The 15737-nt window shown below is 47.0% G+C and overlaps 1 protein-coding gene across 1 annotated transcript in view; it reads left to right on the plus strand.

The window, feature by feature from the left end:
• The first annotated feature begins 813 nt into the window (after window positions 1-813).
• LOC111148878 (cytokine dependent hematopoietic cell linker) overlaps window positions 814-15737 on the plus strand; it is an 81655-nt gene continuing 66731 nt past the window's right edge. Inside the window, exons 1-3 of the mRNA XM_022505665.1 lie at window positions 814-855; window positions 3029-3105; window positions 12323-12351. Of these exons, the coding sequence (XP_022361373.1) occupies window positions 814-855; window positions 3029-3105; window positions 12323-12351 (148 nt within the window). The remainder of the gene's footprint in view (window positions 856-3028; window positions 3106-12322; window positions 12352-15737) is intronic.

The raw sequence follows: 15737 nt of genomic DNA on the forward strand, positions 1-15737 counted from the left end.
TGGGAAAGAAATAATTCTCAGGATATGGCTATACTGTCAAGCCGCTAGTCCAGGGGAACACAATTGCATGAACAGGCACATACAAGTCACTATGATTTAAAAAATAAGATTGTTTGTTTACTTGTTTATGGCCTATCTCCCCAACAACAGTAAGATTCATGAGGCAAACTCCATCCATCTTCTTTAACAACTGCATCTCACCACATGGCCTCCAGCCTGGTACAGAGTAGATTTGATAACTGTTCATTGAGTTAATGAGTGAATGGATCTGTGAACAAATGAATGAATGATTAAACAGAGATATATCAAAAGTCCTAAAGAGAAAGCAGCATAGAACTCATGGGAAACTAGTATTGGAACTAGACCCTAAAGAATGGAAAGGTTTTTGGCAGATGGAGAGGAGGCCAAAGAAAAATCTAATCAGTGATGTGGGAGCATGCAGAAGTAGGGCCCAGAGAGAGGACAGTGTGGGGCCCTGGCAAGGGGACGGGATGGGAGGGAACAGAGACACAGACAACAGAAATTGTGCGCAAGGCCGCTGAGGCAAGCATCTCAGCGATCGTGGGAATGAGTTTGGATTTCGTCCCCCAGAAAGGGAAAGTGGTGTGGCTTTTCAAGCAGGGAGTTGACATGATAATATCCTGCGAAGTAGAAAGGTCACAGTCACTCCTGCTGCATTTTGGTGTGTGGATTGGATCCGGAGGCCAGGAAAGCAGGTAACAGCTTGATGCTGGGGATTAAACTGAGATAAAAAGAGCAGAATGAAGATGGAATAGAGCAAGGCAGAAGGGGCAGGAGAGGGGAAATCCGGGCATGGCGATGTTGGTGTTGGGGACAGGAAAGAGAAAGCTGAAGGTTAGTGCCCAGGCTGCTGGTTTGGAAACTATATGAGCAACAGAGCTGCTCACTGGGAAAGGGGCTCTGTCTGGAGGATAACGAAGCAGAAATGTCCAGAGAAGAGATGCCCATGTCAAGAACTTAGAAGGCATGAAACAAGTTTTGCCCAGATAAATAGAAAATAATGAAATACATGAAATAATACAATAATTAAATGATTTTTGAAATCATGAAAGGATGAAAAAAATAAAATGAAAAACAAACTGAGGGTTTTGGGGGGGGTTGGGTAAGCCTGGTGGTGGGTATTCAGGAGGGCACATATTGGATGGAGCACTGGGTGTGGTACATAAACAGTGAAGTTTGGAACACTGAAAAAATTTTTAATTTAATTTTAAAAAAATAAAATAAAATGAAAAATAACAAAATAACACTTCATCTTTGTGTCAGTTTACACAATGATGAACTATATCAAACGACCCACTAAATTTTTTAAATTTATTTTAATTTTTTTTTTAAGGATTTATATATTTATTTGAGAGAGAGAGAGAGCATGAGCAGGGGAAGGGGCAGAGGGAGAGGGAGAAAAAGAAACCTTAAAATAGACTCCCTGCTAAGCACGAAACCCAACATGGGGCTGGATCCCAGGACCCTGAGATCATGACCTGAGCTGAAACTAAGAGTTGAATGCTTAACTGACTGAGCCACTCAGGAGCCCCACATTAATTTTTTTTTAAACATTTATTTATCTATTTCAGAGAGACAACAGGGGGAGGAGGAAAGGAAGAGGGAGGGTAGGTGGAGAGACAGAGAATCTTAAGCAGGCTCCACACCAAGCATGGAGCCCTACGCAGGGCTCAATCCCACGACTCTGAGATCATGACCTGAGACTGGATGCTTAAGTGACTGAACCACCATGGTGCCCCTCACTAAATTTTTTATTTATCACTTCACAGCCTATAGGCTGCACACAAAATCCAAGATGGACAGTCCAATCGCCGATAGGCATTTCCCAGAGTCCTTGACTCCTGCGTGCACAGGCTGCCCACTGAGGGCCCACTGTGGGCCAGGAGCCGACCCCCACCCTACAGAAGCACCGTCTGCACATCTCTGCCCTCACAGGCATGGTCGTTGAGCTAGCTTAGCAGACATGATCGCAAGCTACAGGTTAAGACCAAAGGAAAATTACAACTCGGACACATGCTATGAAGGAGCAAGTCTCAGAGGGCAGGGAAGGTTCCTCTGAGGACTGGGCAACTGTTGAGCTCAGAAGTAGGAGTGAGAAGAGAGACAATAAACAATACCTGAAAGAGGCCTGGGGGTTAGGGTAGAGAAAGCCCAGGGACCAGGAAGAAGCAGGTTTGCCCCATGCGGAGGACACCAGGAGGACAAGAAGGTCAGCTGAGCTAACGAGGCAGCTGTCGAGGAGCATTCGTGGAGGAAACCATTATCAATAAATGTCTGCTAACGTTCACAAAATGCCTGCAAAAGAAATGGAAGTATCTCAAACGTGGCTAATTGAACGAACGAGGATGCATAATAGGGATGGTTTACGATAATGAGTGTGAACAGATTAACTCAATTTAAAATAATTTAATCTTTTCACAGTAAAGGCCATAGCAAAGTATCTAAGTTATATAGAATTCCAATAAATATTATTTGAATCTGAATTGCTATTGCTAAGTAATCTTCCTTCCTACATTGGATGATGTCTGCTAGCGTGGGCTCAAATTCGACTAACAGAGGAAGCATCTAGAACATTCTTTGGCCCACAGGCCCTGTCTCTCTTTGACAGCCTCCCATCAATTGCATGGTGAAGGTGTGATCCTCCTCATTTTACAGAGCAATGTCACAGGGACTCACGCAGCTCAGGGAGGGTGCCAGCGTGAGCCTGCTGATGTGGGACAGCAGCCCACATTCTCATCCTGACTGGGGTGCTTCTTCAGCCCACACTACCGCTCCTTGTAAAATAAAGCTCTTACATTTAAAAGATGTATATTGTAAAGTAATTAAATTACTTTAAACACGGATTTTTTTTAATCCCAATGGAAATGCAAAGAGAGATTTGGAATTACGTGTGAGACATTCATTACTTAAATCTGACTGGGTGGCTGTTTCTATGAACGAATGCACTTAATTAATTTTTTTCCCCTAGCTTCTTGCTATTTCCTGACTGTAATCTATTTTCCTTCATCCCAGGGGCAACAGAAGGACAACAAAAGAAGGATCCAGTGATTTGAAATTCCAGAACCTCTGTCTGCCGAAAAATAGGTCAGAATATTTCCTTGTTTATTAATAGAAGACTGAAAACGTAGTGTCTGTAGCAAATCAGCTGACCACCATACACACACACACTCACGTGTGCACACGCACGTGTGCACACGCACACACGCACACCAGGTTAATGTGATAGAATTTTATTGCTGCCAGTGGTCTTAGAGGTCACATGGAGACCAAGGTTCAGAAGGAAAAGAAACTCATGTGGGTTGAAATACCAGCACATGGGTGATGCAGGGAGAGGTTAAGAAGCCCTACAGCATCTGCAGAATTTCCCATGAGGGCTGCTTCCACCACCCACCAGTGGTCCAAACAGCCCAGAATTCAGCCACTAAGATGGAAACTTCCATTCCCAGCTGGTGAGTGATTTAAATGATGGATCATAGACGCATCAGGCCATGAGCCCATCACCAGCTCTCACACGTGAGGAGAATAGAGGAATCCATGTACCTGTGTGGTTTTTTCTCTTGGTCCTCCAGCTGAGCAAACACTTACTAAGCAGTCATGGCATTAGGACTTGCACAGGCTAAAGAATATGCAGAGATGAAAGACAAAGTCCTACCTCCAAGGGACTTAGAACCAAGTCTAAAAGCTCAGAATAGGGGCTAATTTCGTGAAAGGACAAGATTCCAATCCTGAAGCCAGTCCAGGTCGGCCATTGCCCAGCAGCCAGAACCTGGACAACACCTTGATGCCCAGAGAGGGTGGTCTCCCTGTGCCCCAGCAGAGCTCCCTCACTGAGCCCTGCCTGAGCAGCCTCCCTGCCTAGAAGCCCACAAGGGTTTCCGTATGTTATATACCACACCTTGCTTCCCAACACACTTCAACCGAGTCAACTGCCAAACACCCATTCAGTTCCTACTATGTGCCAGGCACCCAGGCGTTCTTAGCACCCTAAGATTTCCTTGAAGAACTATTTTCCCTAAGATGAGTATATGAATGCCTCTAAAACAGAATATTTGAAATATTGTCAAAAACCATATTAAGCAAAGGAAAATTTGTGGCTGTTCTCAGACTTGTTTAATGTTTACATTAAATACATTTGAATAATGCATTTTAAGTCAGTTTTTCTTATTTCTTGACAATAGCAAGAGATGGGAGCTGGAAGGGTTAGAAGCCTTCCTTCAAATGAAGATGGTTGCAGCAATCACATACATCAAAGTAATATTTACAGCTACATTTGAAAAAGAGAGAGAGAAAGAGAAAGAAAGAGCAGTGCTTTTTTCCGCAGCAAATTATTTCAGGATGTGTCATAGCATGCTCAAGATATATTAAAAAGAGCAACAGACGATGCTTCTGCAACCTGTTCCAAACCATTTATAAACCTAAATTTAAAAAAAAAATCCCATATGCATACAAATCTCTGTACCGCTGCGTATTTTATAATGAAAGTATTATATGAGTATAAATTCGTATTTGAGATGTATAAATTAAATCAAAATGTCTGAAAACTACATATTTGGGTCTACTGCCTCAAGAACTATTAAACTGATTAATTCATTCTCTGTACAAATGATAATTATCAGCATTTGGCAGGGAGGAGAGAAGACGGGTGCTGTGGGCAGGCAAGGCAGACCCCTGGGGCTCCAGGTCTCGGTGTCAGCAGACCTGCTCCCTCCCAGAGCAACCTCAGCCTGACAAGCCCATTTCCTATCTCAGTGCCTCATATACTTTAGAAAGGCTACTTGAAAGCGAATGGGTAGGCTGTCTTGTCCCCCACTGACCCCTGTACATAAAGCAGTGCCTGTGTGTGGGAAATAAATGGGGGACCCCTGCAGCATGACTAGAACATACTAGGTTCTCAATAAATAACAGTGGCTAATGGTCACTGAGTGGTCATGTGACCATCATGTGACCATGTGCTGGGTGCCGTTTTAAGAGTTTAATAGGTGCTGTCTCCCTGGATTCCCACAGTCCAAGTGTTATTAGTCTCCTTTTTATAGGACAGAAGGCATGTCCAGGATCAGTAACCTCCCCAAGGCTGATGAGCCGGTTGCTTTTCCATTCGTTACTGGTATCTAAAACAGCCTTGGCACTCCATGCGGCTGCCCTTAATACTGCCAGCCCTTAGTTAGGTGAGGGGTCAGTTCCTGCGACAGGTGTAGAGGGCTGTCCCCCAGCCTCCCCCCACATACACCCCCCACACACACACTGAAACACGCATGCGCCTCCGGACCACAGAAGATGCCCACGCAGATGCTGAGTGCCGGGCCCCCACCCATCTGATGGGGTCCAAGAGATGATCCAAGAAAAACACAGGAGCCCATCCACATCCAGTGCCCACGACGCGTCCACACTGCTGATACGAACGCATCCTAGAACTCCCCATAGAATTCATCGAACTGAGTCCCCAGTATCCACTCCTGCTCTGTACTGCGTCCCCAAGTGCACAGAAAATGGAAAGATACCGATTGATGTTTCACTATCGAGTCCAAACTCAAATCCGTAGTTAAGTGCCTAACGTGCACCAGCCACCACAAAAGGAATTTTGGCATTTAATCCTCGCAGTACTGATCTGAAGTAGTTATTCCAAATCCCATCTTATAGACGAGAAAGAGAGTCTGAGAGAGGTTCCATTTGCGGTCAGTCACAGAGCCGGTCACTGGTGACAGCTGGATTTGGATTCAGTCTCACCTCAAGTCGAGTGCCATTTCTGGGCTCTAGGTGACCCCAACTTTCTGTTATGTCGGCATAGTCATATGGATTTCGTTTTCTGTTCCTGGGAGTATCCATTTGGCTCGTGTCAAGACTGCCATGAAGAAGGAGCATGTGCAGGGCCCCCCGAGAAGAACGTCCACATCCATGACACAGCCTGACAGCGGCAGGTCCTGGAGCGTGGCCCTGGAGCGTGGCCCTGGACCAGCATCCATCAGCACCACCTGGGAACTCTGTAGAAATGCAGATCCTCAGGCCCTGACCTCCGGAATCAGAAGCTCAGGAGTGGGAGCCCAGGCCTCTGTGTTTCAACAAGCCCTCCTGGTGAACCTGGTGCCCATTCAAGTTTGAGAACCTTGACTTTATCATCGTTACCTGGAGTGCAGCTTCGGAGCAAGAATAGGAGGCCTCTGGGCCCAGCACTTATTCTTCCCTACCCACTACCTCCAGGAAATGGGAAGAAGAGAAGAAGATGCAAGAAGGGGGCTGGGAGGGTAGGAGGAAGGTGGGAGAGTTCAGTGCACTAGGGACATGGAAATTCAGAGATGAAGATACAGCACTTGCCATCTAGATGCTCAGTCTCTGATGGGGGGAAAGTAAAGGCTGGTATTACAGATCACAGGACACTGTACCATGTGCAGTGATAGAAACAGACGCAGGCCCTGGGGGACCTCCAGGGGACACTGGGGGTGACACTAACGGTCAGGGAGACTAAGGGCTTGCCTACAAGTTTCCCAGCCATGCCTTCACACTCCACAAGTGAAGACCCTTCCCATTCCCGACGACAGCACTCTAGTTAACACTGGCTCATGCGTCCCACACTCCAATGCTCCCAATCCCCTCTCCTCATTGACTATCCATTTGTTCCCTTTTGCCAGGAATATATGCCGCAATAGTTAATTCCCCAGAGGCTGGGGGAGGGGAGGGCAAGGTACAGGTGGCTGTAATTCCTCAGGGCCCAGAAGAGCCAGTCCTTTTCCTTCAGATGCAGCAGCCCTGTTCCTATGCTAGGAGGCCCCCTGTAGGACACTCACAGCAGGCAGCCCTCCCCCAGGAGACAGACCCGGTGTCAGGGCTGCCCCCTGCTTGTTGCTCTTGACCTCTCTGCTTTCCCCTACACCCCTGCGGCGACCCTGAGCAACCATGGCACTGACAGATCCCTAAGAATACCACTCCCTCTGGCCCTCCTCGCTGGGCAGAAAGGGGGGTATCTTTCTAAAACGTGGCCGGCTGGGAGCTTTACGGAGGGCCCAAAGTGCTTTCACAGAGGGAGTATGGACTACTGTGTGGTGCCCGGTCCTTGGGAGCTCCCCAAGGTAGATGCTCAGGAAGCATTGCTGAAGGGACGGGAGGAAGAAGGGCTGGTAGGACCCACCAGGAGGCCATTGGATTGTACGATGCCCAGGGCCTGGCATGTACTAGATACTTGAACAGGTGGTAGAAGGAGCTTTTACCAGAAGGAAAGGATTGAGGGACACAGAGAGAAGATAGAACAAGTCAGGGAGGGCAGGGGAAAGAGTCGCGGCCGTGGACTTAGGAGCCATCCACCAGCTGGAGGGGCGCCAGAGCTAAACTGGGCACACAGGGCCCACCAGGCAGCCACAGCCGTGGTTCTCTGCAGTGTAACCTATCCAAATGCCAGATATGGTTGTTTTCACCCTTCAGTATTTGTCAGGGACATGGATAGCCCACACAAGAGGGATCATGCGTTCTGTCCTTGTCAAGGAAAGAAAAAAACACAAGTTTTAACAATGAGATTTAAATTGGAAATTCATAACTCCACACTCCCTTTGGACTCTCCTACTGTGTTAGGAGAGCAAACAGTAGGGGGAGGCTCACAGGCCTCAGAGGGATCCTGAGGGGGTGAGGGGGCAGGGCCCCCCGAGCCTGAAAGGTCCTGGGAGGTGTGAGCATTCACACTTCCAGACTTTTCCCTAGGATCCTTTCAGGGACTGGCCTAGCCTGAATATGTGTTTTGTTTTGTAAAAAATAAGATAGAAAAGAGGAGGATTCTTGAAACTAATCAAGGATTCCTTTAACCAAGAATGAGTCCATTCTTTCACTAATTAAATATGAGCATTGACTTGAGTCGACCTTGGTGTGAGTTTCATCTACTGCAAAGTAATGTGGGTGTTGGCCGTGGTTCTCCAGTCTGGGATCCGTAACGAAAACGAAAGCCTGTTCTAGAGGGGTTTATGTGGGACGCGTGGAGCAGGTTCGTCCTGTGTCGTGGACTCTCTGCCAGCCCTTGCCAGGGCAGGTGGGTCCACATAGAGACCCAGACATGGCTGACCATGCATCTCTAAGCTGCCCTACTCTTGTGACGCCCTCTAGTCTCTGCTTGCCTGTGCACCTGTACCCTGCATTCATTCCCTCGTTGGCGCTCTCACTCATGCTTGCTTGGCCACACATTTGTGAGTACATGATATGTTCCAGGCATGTTCTGTATTCAGAGCCTGGTCTCCCTTTTAGGGACTGGGGCCCTGAGGAAGGGAGTTTGAGAAATCGAGCTGTACTCTGTTCTGTTTATAGGGGTGTGAGTTCCACTGGAGAAGCACCACATGAGCAGAGAAGGGCTCTGACGGCCACACGGGAAGCTGGGAAAATGCCCGCTGTCGAGGCTGGTACTCAGTCTCACTGAGACTGCGGCACACCCGCATGGCCTTTCTGTGATGCAGCTCTGAGCAGGCTTTACCCAGCATCTCACCCAATTCCACCTGCCTCCAGGACCACGCGGGCCTTCTAGTGCTCCACTGCTGGTTCCTTACTCTCTGGGCATGAGCACACCATGCCTTTCCACACTCAGCTCACACAGCACCCTCATGCCAACCTGTACCTCCCTCCAGTGCTGGAGAGGAAGGAGGGTGTACCCCACCCACAGACTGGCTGTACCCTCGGGGGAGGGGTAACCTGGGCCTCAGCCAACCAGCCCCAAAATGAAAGGACCAGTTCTGGTAGTTAGCCCTAACACTGAGATCAAGATTCCTGTCCACCAGGAGTTGCCAGGAGATTTGCTGAAATGATTTACATAAGGCTTGCCCTTTACCAGCACGGTGCAGGCATCCAGAGGGAGGAAGGCAATGAATTTAGAACTTCAGAGTCACCTTCATTGCTCTTTAGACTATATTAAAAGTGAGTTTAGCAACTCTTCTCAGTTGTCTGACAAAAATTAGAATTTTAGTCTAAAGAACTCTCTTAATGTCCAAGATGGTGCTTAAGGTAAGACGTGGCGCTGAACCAGTTAATCTTAGAGGCTTGGGACAGGGAGTGGGCTGGCAGGTGAAATCACACTGACCGTCTCCGAGGGGGCTTGTTGTGCATTCTGCTCCAGCAATGGGTGCCTGGGGAGACCCAGAGGGGACCACACATGTCACACTCGAAGGGGCGATGAGGAATTATCTCCTCACCAGGAACTTGACCCTGGAGACAGGACCCAATGTCATCTCTATGGGACAGGAAAAACACACCATTCAAACTTTGTTCCCATGGATAAGCAAGACGCAAGTGCAACCCGTCTATCCAATCAGATCCGGTTCTCCCAGGAGGCAAGGGGGAAAGGAGGGATGGGTTTAATTTAGTGCCCTTTCCAGGTTAAAAATTATTAAGCCTATTAAATTATTAAGAAGTATTAAAAATTAAAAATAATTCAGAGATTGAAATTCTTTATTTGTAATAAGGCTTAAATATTGAAAACCACAAACCACCGGAGGTCAGTCTTGTTCGTCTCATATTCTGTAAACCCCACCACCACCATGTGGACGCCTGCCTGCACAAGCCAGAGGTGCAGAGGAAGGCCTGCTGTCCAGAGGCTCAGAGGTGGAAGGAGCGCGGAGTGGGAAAAGCAGAGGGGTGGCTGCCGAGCCATCCCCCTGTCCAGGCGTGGCCCGTCCACAGGTAGCCATGTTACGGATGCCGTTGATGCAAAGGAGCCAAGGAGCATCCTTGTAATTCCCTGGCAAGAGGCAGCTTGCTAACGAACATGTGGAGCTTTCTTGAGCGTAAAGGTAGCCTGTCAACAGGTAGCGTAAAGGTAGCCTGTCAGGTAGCCTGTCAGCTGCCAGTCTGCACTCCAACCAGACATAACTGTGGAGTGCAGGTCCCCTTTGGGGTCCCTCCTTCCCAGGCCCTCTGAGGCCGGTTCCAGGCTTCCTCCTCTCCCTCTCCCCTTTCCGGGCTCAGCTGGAATAATAACACTGCTCCCGGCTCTGCTGATGCTTCCTTTGCTAATTCATTTGGCTTGCACTGACGCACAGAGGACCCTGGGGCACAGAATCCCAGAGGATATGACATATGAATGAGCACCATCCCTTGGGGACCCCGCTGAGAGGGAGAATGGATCAAAGAAGCCTGGACAATCAGGAGGAAGCTCCCAGGCACGGAGTACTGGGTGGTCTACTGGCTGCTGTAGGCTTGGAAATAATAAGAGTAGTGGGACAGCTCTTGGCTCCACTGATTGCTTGCTGGGCCACTTCACTTAACCTCTTCCGAACTTGAGCTGCACCTGCAAAGTGGGGAAAGCCAACCAGCCGGAGCTGAGCCTCGCTCAGTGCCATACAAGCTCCACTCTTCATAGGTGTCAGAAGACTCCTAGGTCTGCCTTTGAGGGTCCAAAACTTGAAACAACAAATTGGACAACATTGCCTCTGACGTGCTTTTCAGCATTATCAGTCTTTGATTCCAAACACCAGGTGAAGCCAAGGTCAGAAGGACAGAATCCTAACTTAAAAGTCCAAGCTCTTGCTAGGCTCCCCAACGAGACTGGCATCCTCTTCCTCACCCCCAGGCCCAGGATGCTGTCTGTGCTGGGTGTAATGCCTCCGGGATAGCTCCTGGCTTGCCACACTCCCATCAGGCTCGCTGTGCACAGTCGCGAAAGTGTATCATTTACATTCCCCATGTCATGAGTGGCAGGTCTGGGGAACCTTCGGAGGCCTTGATCTAAGACGAAGATGTCAAGGAAGAGCCTATGCATTCAAAGTGTCAAGAGAAAGCTCCGCGGCCCTAGATAAGTGATCTGCCCCTTCCTGGCTGGTTTGCTGTTAATTTCTGCAGACTGTCGGGCAGCTTGAAAGGATGCCAAGGGCTAACCACAAGGGCTCCGAGACCACAGCTGCACACTGCCTTTGGGCTCGCCACCATCTTGGGGCCAGGGTCAGGGAGACGGCAAGGACAGGGGGATCCAACAGGCTGGTGTCAGGCCCCTAGCTCTCTGTGGGACTGGGCAAGTTGGGGAGCTCTCTGAACCTCCCATTTCCTCATCTGTAAACTCAGGACAGCGTTAGTCACCCCACAGGGCCACTGCAAGTATTAAAACGGCAGAGGACAAAGGGCAAGCAGGAAGCCAGACTCAAGGGCGGAGGGCTGTGGTCTCCTGGTTACTCTTGTCTCCCAGCTTAACTATTCAGCGCCCGATGTCCCAGCCACCAGCCAGGCCTCATAAATATTTACACCTGGTGTGTGTTGCGATGCTCAGTTAATTGCCCCTGTGACGTACTTTGAGAGCCTCAGAGGATAGGTGCTGCGTGGGGCCCAGGATTATTAAAGGCACAAACAAGTTGGCTCAGAAGCAGCACCCTCCAGAGCCTTCTGTAGCCCCAGGGTTTTTCAGATCTTTGCCTGAAATCTAACCAAAAGGTGTTTCCAAAGGCACACTGTCCAATGTGAATGTGGCGGCCAAGCAAAGACCCTACTAGAAAATGGACAAGCACACGTACAGGTAACTCACAGAGGAAAAAATCCACTAAAACCACTTGGAAGATAATAACAATAATTCAGTCTCACTAGGCATCTAGGAAGTAAAACAGGTAAAATAAGGAATCAGGTGCCAAGTAGGCAGGATCATTTCAAAGGATGGATTTAAGGGTGGTGAGACCCAGCGAGACGGTCTCTTCCAGCCCTGTGAATTAGCATCTCCATTGATCCAACCCACATGGAGAGCAACTGAGTGATCTACAGACAGGGGCATGGATGGCCCCCATTGCCTGACCTCTTCACTGCACTTGGTGGAGTCTCTCCATGGAAATATTTCAGGGATTAGATGAGAAATGCAAGCATGGGTATTCCCTGCAAGATCATTCACCGTAATAAAAACTAGGAAGAACCTAAACGTCCCCTCCAAAAATCACCAAGTAAATATCACCGAATAAAAATAAAATCACCAAATAAATATCACCAAATAAATATCCAAATAAATATCATGTCTTGGAAAAACAGCTAAAGATAGATAATGCATTTTTAACATCAGCAGCCCATACATTCCTGTGCTACTTTTATACACCTGTATGTTTACACACACATACCCTTATTAACACGTGTGCATAGGTATAGCAGACTTGCCAAAATATTACCTGGGACGCTGTTGTTTTCTTCTCTGTGCATTTTTCTATTTTCTGGATTCTCTATAACAAGATGTTGTTTTGGATCTAGAACAATAAGAAAATGAGGAAATCGTTCGTAGGTTGATCTGGGAAATGTCTGTGGTGGCTGCCACTCCTCTGGGGAAGGTGTGTGGCCCACATGCCGCTAACACTGATCTTGGTTCTCTTTCCTGCCCTAGGTCATGGCCTCGAATGCACAATGCCACCGGTGAGTCAGGGGCCCTCTGTCGCCTAAGCAGTGGGAATGTCAGCATGGCTCTGTTACTCTTCCTTCCATTCTTTTCTGCTTTTCTTTCAATGAAACTATTGGCCTGTTCCAACTGGCATTAGCCACTGACGGTCTCTCCCTCTGGTTGCTCCTGGAGTGCAGCCTGGCCTGTGACTTCCATGAGCTTTGGAAGCTGGAAGGCTGACGGGGAACACTGGCTCCCCACTTTTAAGCTGTGAAGCATAGGTCCCTTTGGGCTCAAGTTCCTTCATCTGGAAAATGGGTGAAAGTCTGCCTAAACATCAGGATTGTGGCCATTCCTTAGCGCTCGTACAACTGAATTCTATATAATGGCTTCCCCCTGAAAATATGTGTTGCGCAGATGATTGATTCATTTTATGCTTCTCTTGCATCTCTTTGCAGAGCCTAGTTCTGAATCCCATTAAAGTTTGAGTAAAAGTACATACTATTCATCTTGGAACACTACTGTTTCAGGAAAAGTCCAATAGAACGTCCCTAGAAAGCTGGTGGCCACAAATGATGGCTGCAAAGAGACAGAATAAAGTGAGAAATAGACAAGTATGCAAAGAAGGGACAAAATCATAGGAAGTGATGCAACCTGCTAATGAGCTCCAAGGTTCATACGGTGCATGCTAGAGCATGTCCAAAAGAGCCACGAGGAGGGGAGAAAAGCAAAGTCCGAACTGCAAGTATGAATATAGATAAGAAACAAGCACCCAGCTCTAATCTCTCTTACAGAAAATGCTTTTAGTAAGCTTCCCAGTCCTTTGCTAACAAAGGTTGCTTTCTCTCAAGGTAGATGCTTCCAAACTGTACCAGAGTCTTTGATCCCAAATACACCTCCCTCCATCAGCTCGCTACTTCTCACCCCTTCCCACCACCCACTTAGAGTCCTGGGGGTACTCTAGACCCTTCCAAAGGGGATGGTCCCTGCAAAGGAAATTGCCAATCTGACGCAGGGGCTGGTGAGTTATAAACCACATGACCCATACCCCTCCCCCTTCACTCCCTCTCCATGTTCCTGAAGACAGAGAAAAACTGACAGGTGGGTATTCCATTTAATTAACAACATTCAAGAGACAGAAGCTGGGGTGGGGGGGGGTGGAGGTGGACAAAAACAAATCAAAATCCCAAGAAAACTGATTGAGATAAAGCTGCCCAGGCTTGCCCATACCCACTGGAATCTATATTCTGCTAAAAATATTAACAGCAAATCACACCACCCCAGTCTATTTACCTTTATGAACCAGGACAGATACCTATTAAAATATAACAGAACTGATATAATTAAGGATACTTGGGATTCACATAGCAGGGTGTTTGCCACGATATTTATAACATTTCTAGATATTTTTAAGTTGCTTGCGATTTTTTACCATGGGATTAATTGAACATATGGTGGGGCTCCAGCAGGAGGGAATACTATATGGCCATTAAAAAGATGAAACTGAAGCATATCTAGTGACATGGATATGTTCTAGTCTGCTATTCTATGACAGAGCAGGCAAGAACACAGTGTGCTCAGGCCTACAGAGGTTTTATCATGTGTGCACTAGTGTGTGTGAGTGATCAGGCTACAATCAAATATTTTTAGTGGGTGTCTTGGTAGGGGGACTTTATAGTAATTTTTACCTCCTTCTTTTTCCTCAGCTGTATCTTATAATTTTCTACAGTAGCATATATTTTATATGTTAAACATTATATATATATATAATACATATTACATAACATATATAAATTCATAACATATACTATATATATATATTCATTCCAGGCCTGGAAAAGACAAACACCAAACACATGTCCAGACTTGGACAATCTGTCAATACCAATACCTCCTGTGAGGCTGATTTACAGAGAATAGGGCCATGTTTTTCCATAAAAATAAACTCAGGAGTGTCTCTCCTTCCACTGATTAAAGAAGGAAATGAAAGAAGATAGCCCTATTTAGAAAGTGGTCCTTCTCTCTTAAGACACCGTATACAATAAAAACCCTGATAAAGATATATGTTGGTTATTTCAATTAAATAGACAAGAAATTTCATTTTGTCCAGGAGCACTTGTTTTATTTTTGTTTTTTTGGGGTTTTTTTGTTTGTTTGTTTCCCAAGGAAAGCAGTCTTGAAAGTTGGTTTTTCCCACTTTCAAAAGAAAAATTAATAAGGATTTTAGGAGTAGGTGGAGGAAAGGCAGGAACGGGATACATGCGCATCCAATGCCCCCTGCTGGCCCTTTATAGACATTGCAACATTTGTATTAATTTCGCCGAGGCCGGTTTTCCCGCAAGATGTGGGCAAAATCAGTAGACAGAAACAATGTGAAAAGTTGGTGGTTGAATTGCTGGGAAAAGGTGTTCCCCCAGTTCGCATAAGCCCAAGCCAGGATTTCAAATCGCCCATGATTGGTAAACCCAGCGATTCAGAGCTGTCTTTAAAATGTGTTGTGTCAGAATCACAGTAGTCACAAGTGCGTATTCTCAAGCCCACTCCAAGGTCTGTGCTTTCACGGGTCTGTCGTGAGACTAGCAAGTCCTTGCCTTCCCGGGATAATTCCACCCCTTGGGGTGCTAGGGCTGTCTTTGGAAAATCACTGGTTGAAGCAACAATAAATAAAAAGGAAGCCATGAAGACTGTCTTCACTAGGAAGTTGCTTGCAATTCCCTGGATGACGACTATCTCAGAATATTTTATTTGAATTTCAACAGAAACCGTGCAGTTCCTAAAAGACAACCACTGGTGAAGGCAGCACAGGGAAAGAAAAGAACCTGGAGCCCTAGGTCTGGAGCCCAGACTTTGAAAACTGGTTCTCCCATGACATCAGCGAGACCTAGGAACTGTGAATGAGAGAAAATGGAAACTAACAACATAATGAGTCCCTAGTTTGTGCCAAGCATTTGATAGATGTCTCTAATTTAGCTGTCAGATGCTGATAATACTCACAGTGTAGATTAGGTAAACCGAGCCCAAGAGAAGTTAGATTACCCCCAGGGAATAAGTCAGCAGAGTAGAACTCAGATCTGCCACAGTACTCTTGTCCCTGCTGGGGGCGAGCAGTGTTTTCATCTTTCAGCTGAGGCTGTCAACCAGCCGTGTCACTGAATCCCTGAGCCTCACAGCTAGACGGGTTGTGCTCAACGAACCACTGGGGAGAATGGACAGAGCCACACCAACAGAGTTGAGTGTTGAAAAACGCACTGCTTTTTTTTTTTTTTTCCTTAAATGAGAACTCAGTAAAAAACAAGTTCCTAATACGGATCTGAAGGCAGAGGACTCACAATCTGGATTGAATGGAAAAGATTTGGTCATGACGTTGAACTTGAAATGTGAAACACAGCCATTCATTGGGGGGGACACACTGCCAGGCGGT

This window comes from Enhydra lutris, unplaced genomic scaffold (genome assembly GCF_002288905.1).
Source record: "Enhydra lutris kenyoni isolate GAN:26980312 unplaced genomic scaffold, ASM228890v2 scaffoldscaffold21, whole genome shotgun sequence".
In the NCBI taxonomy this organism is placed as follows: Eukaryota; Metazoa; Chordata; class Mammalia; order Carnivora; family Mustelidae; genus Enhydra; species Enhydra lutris.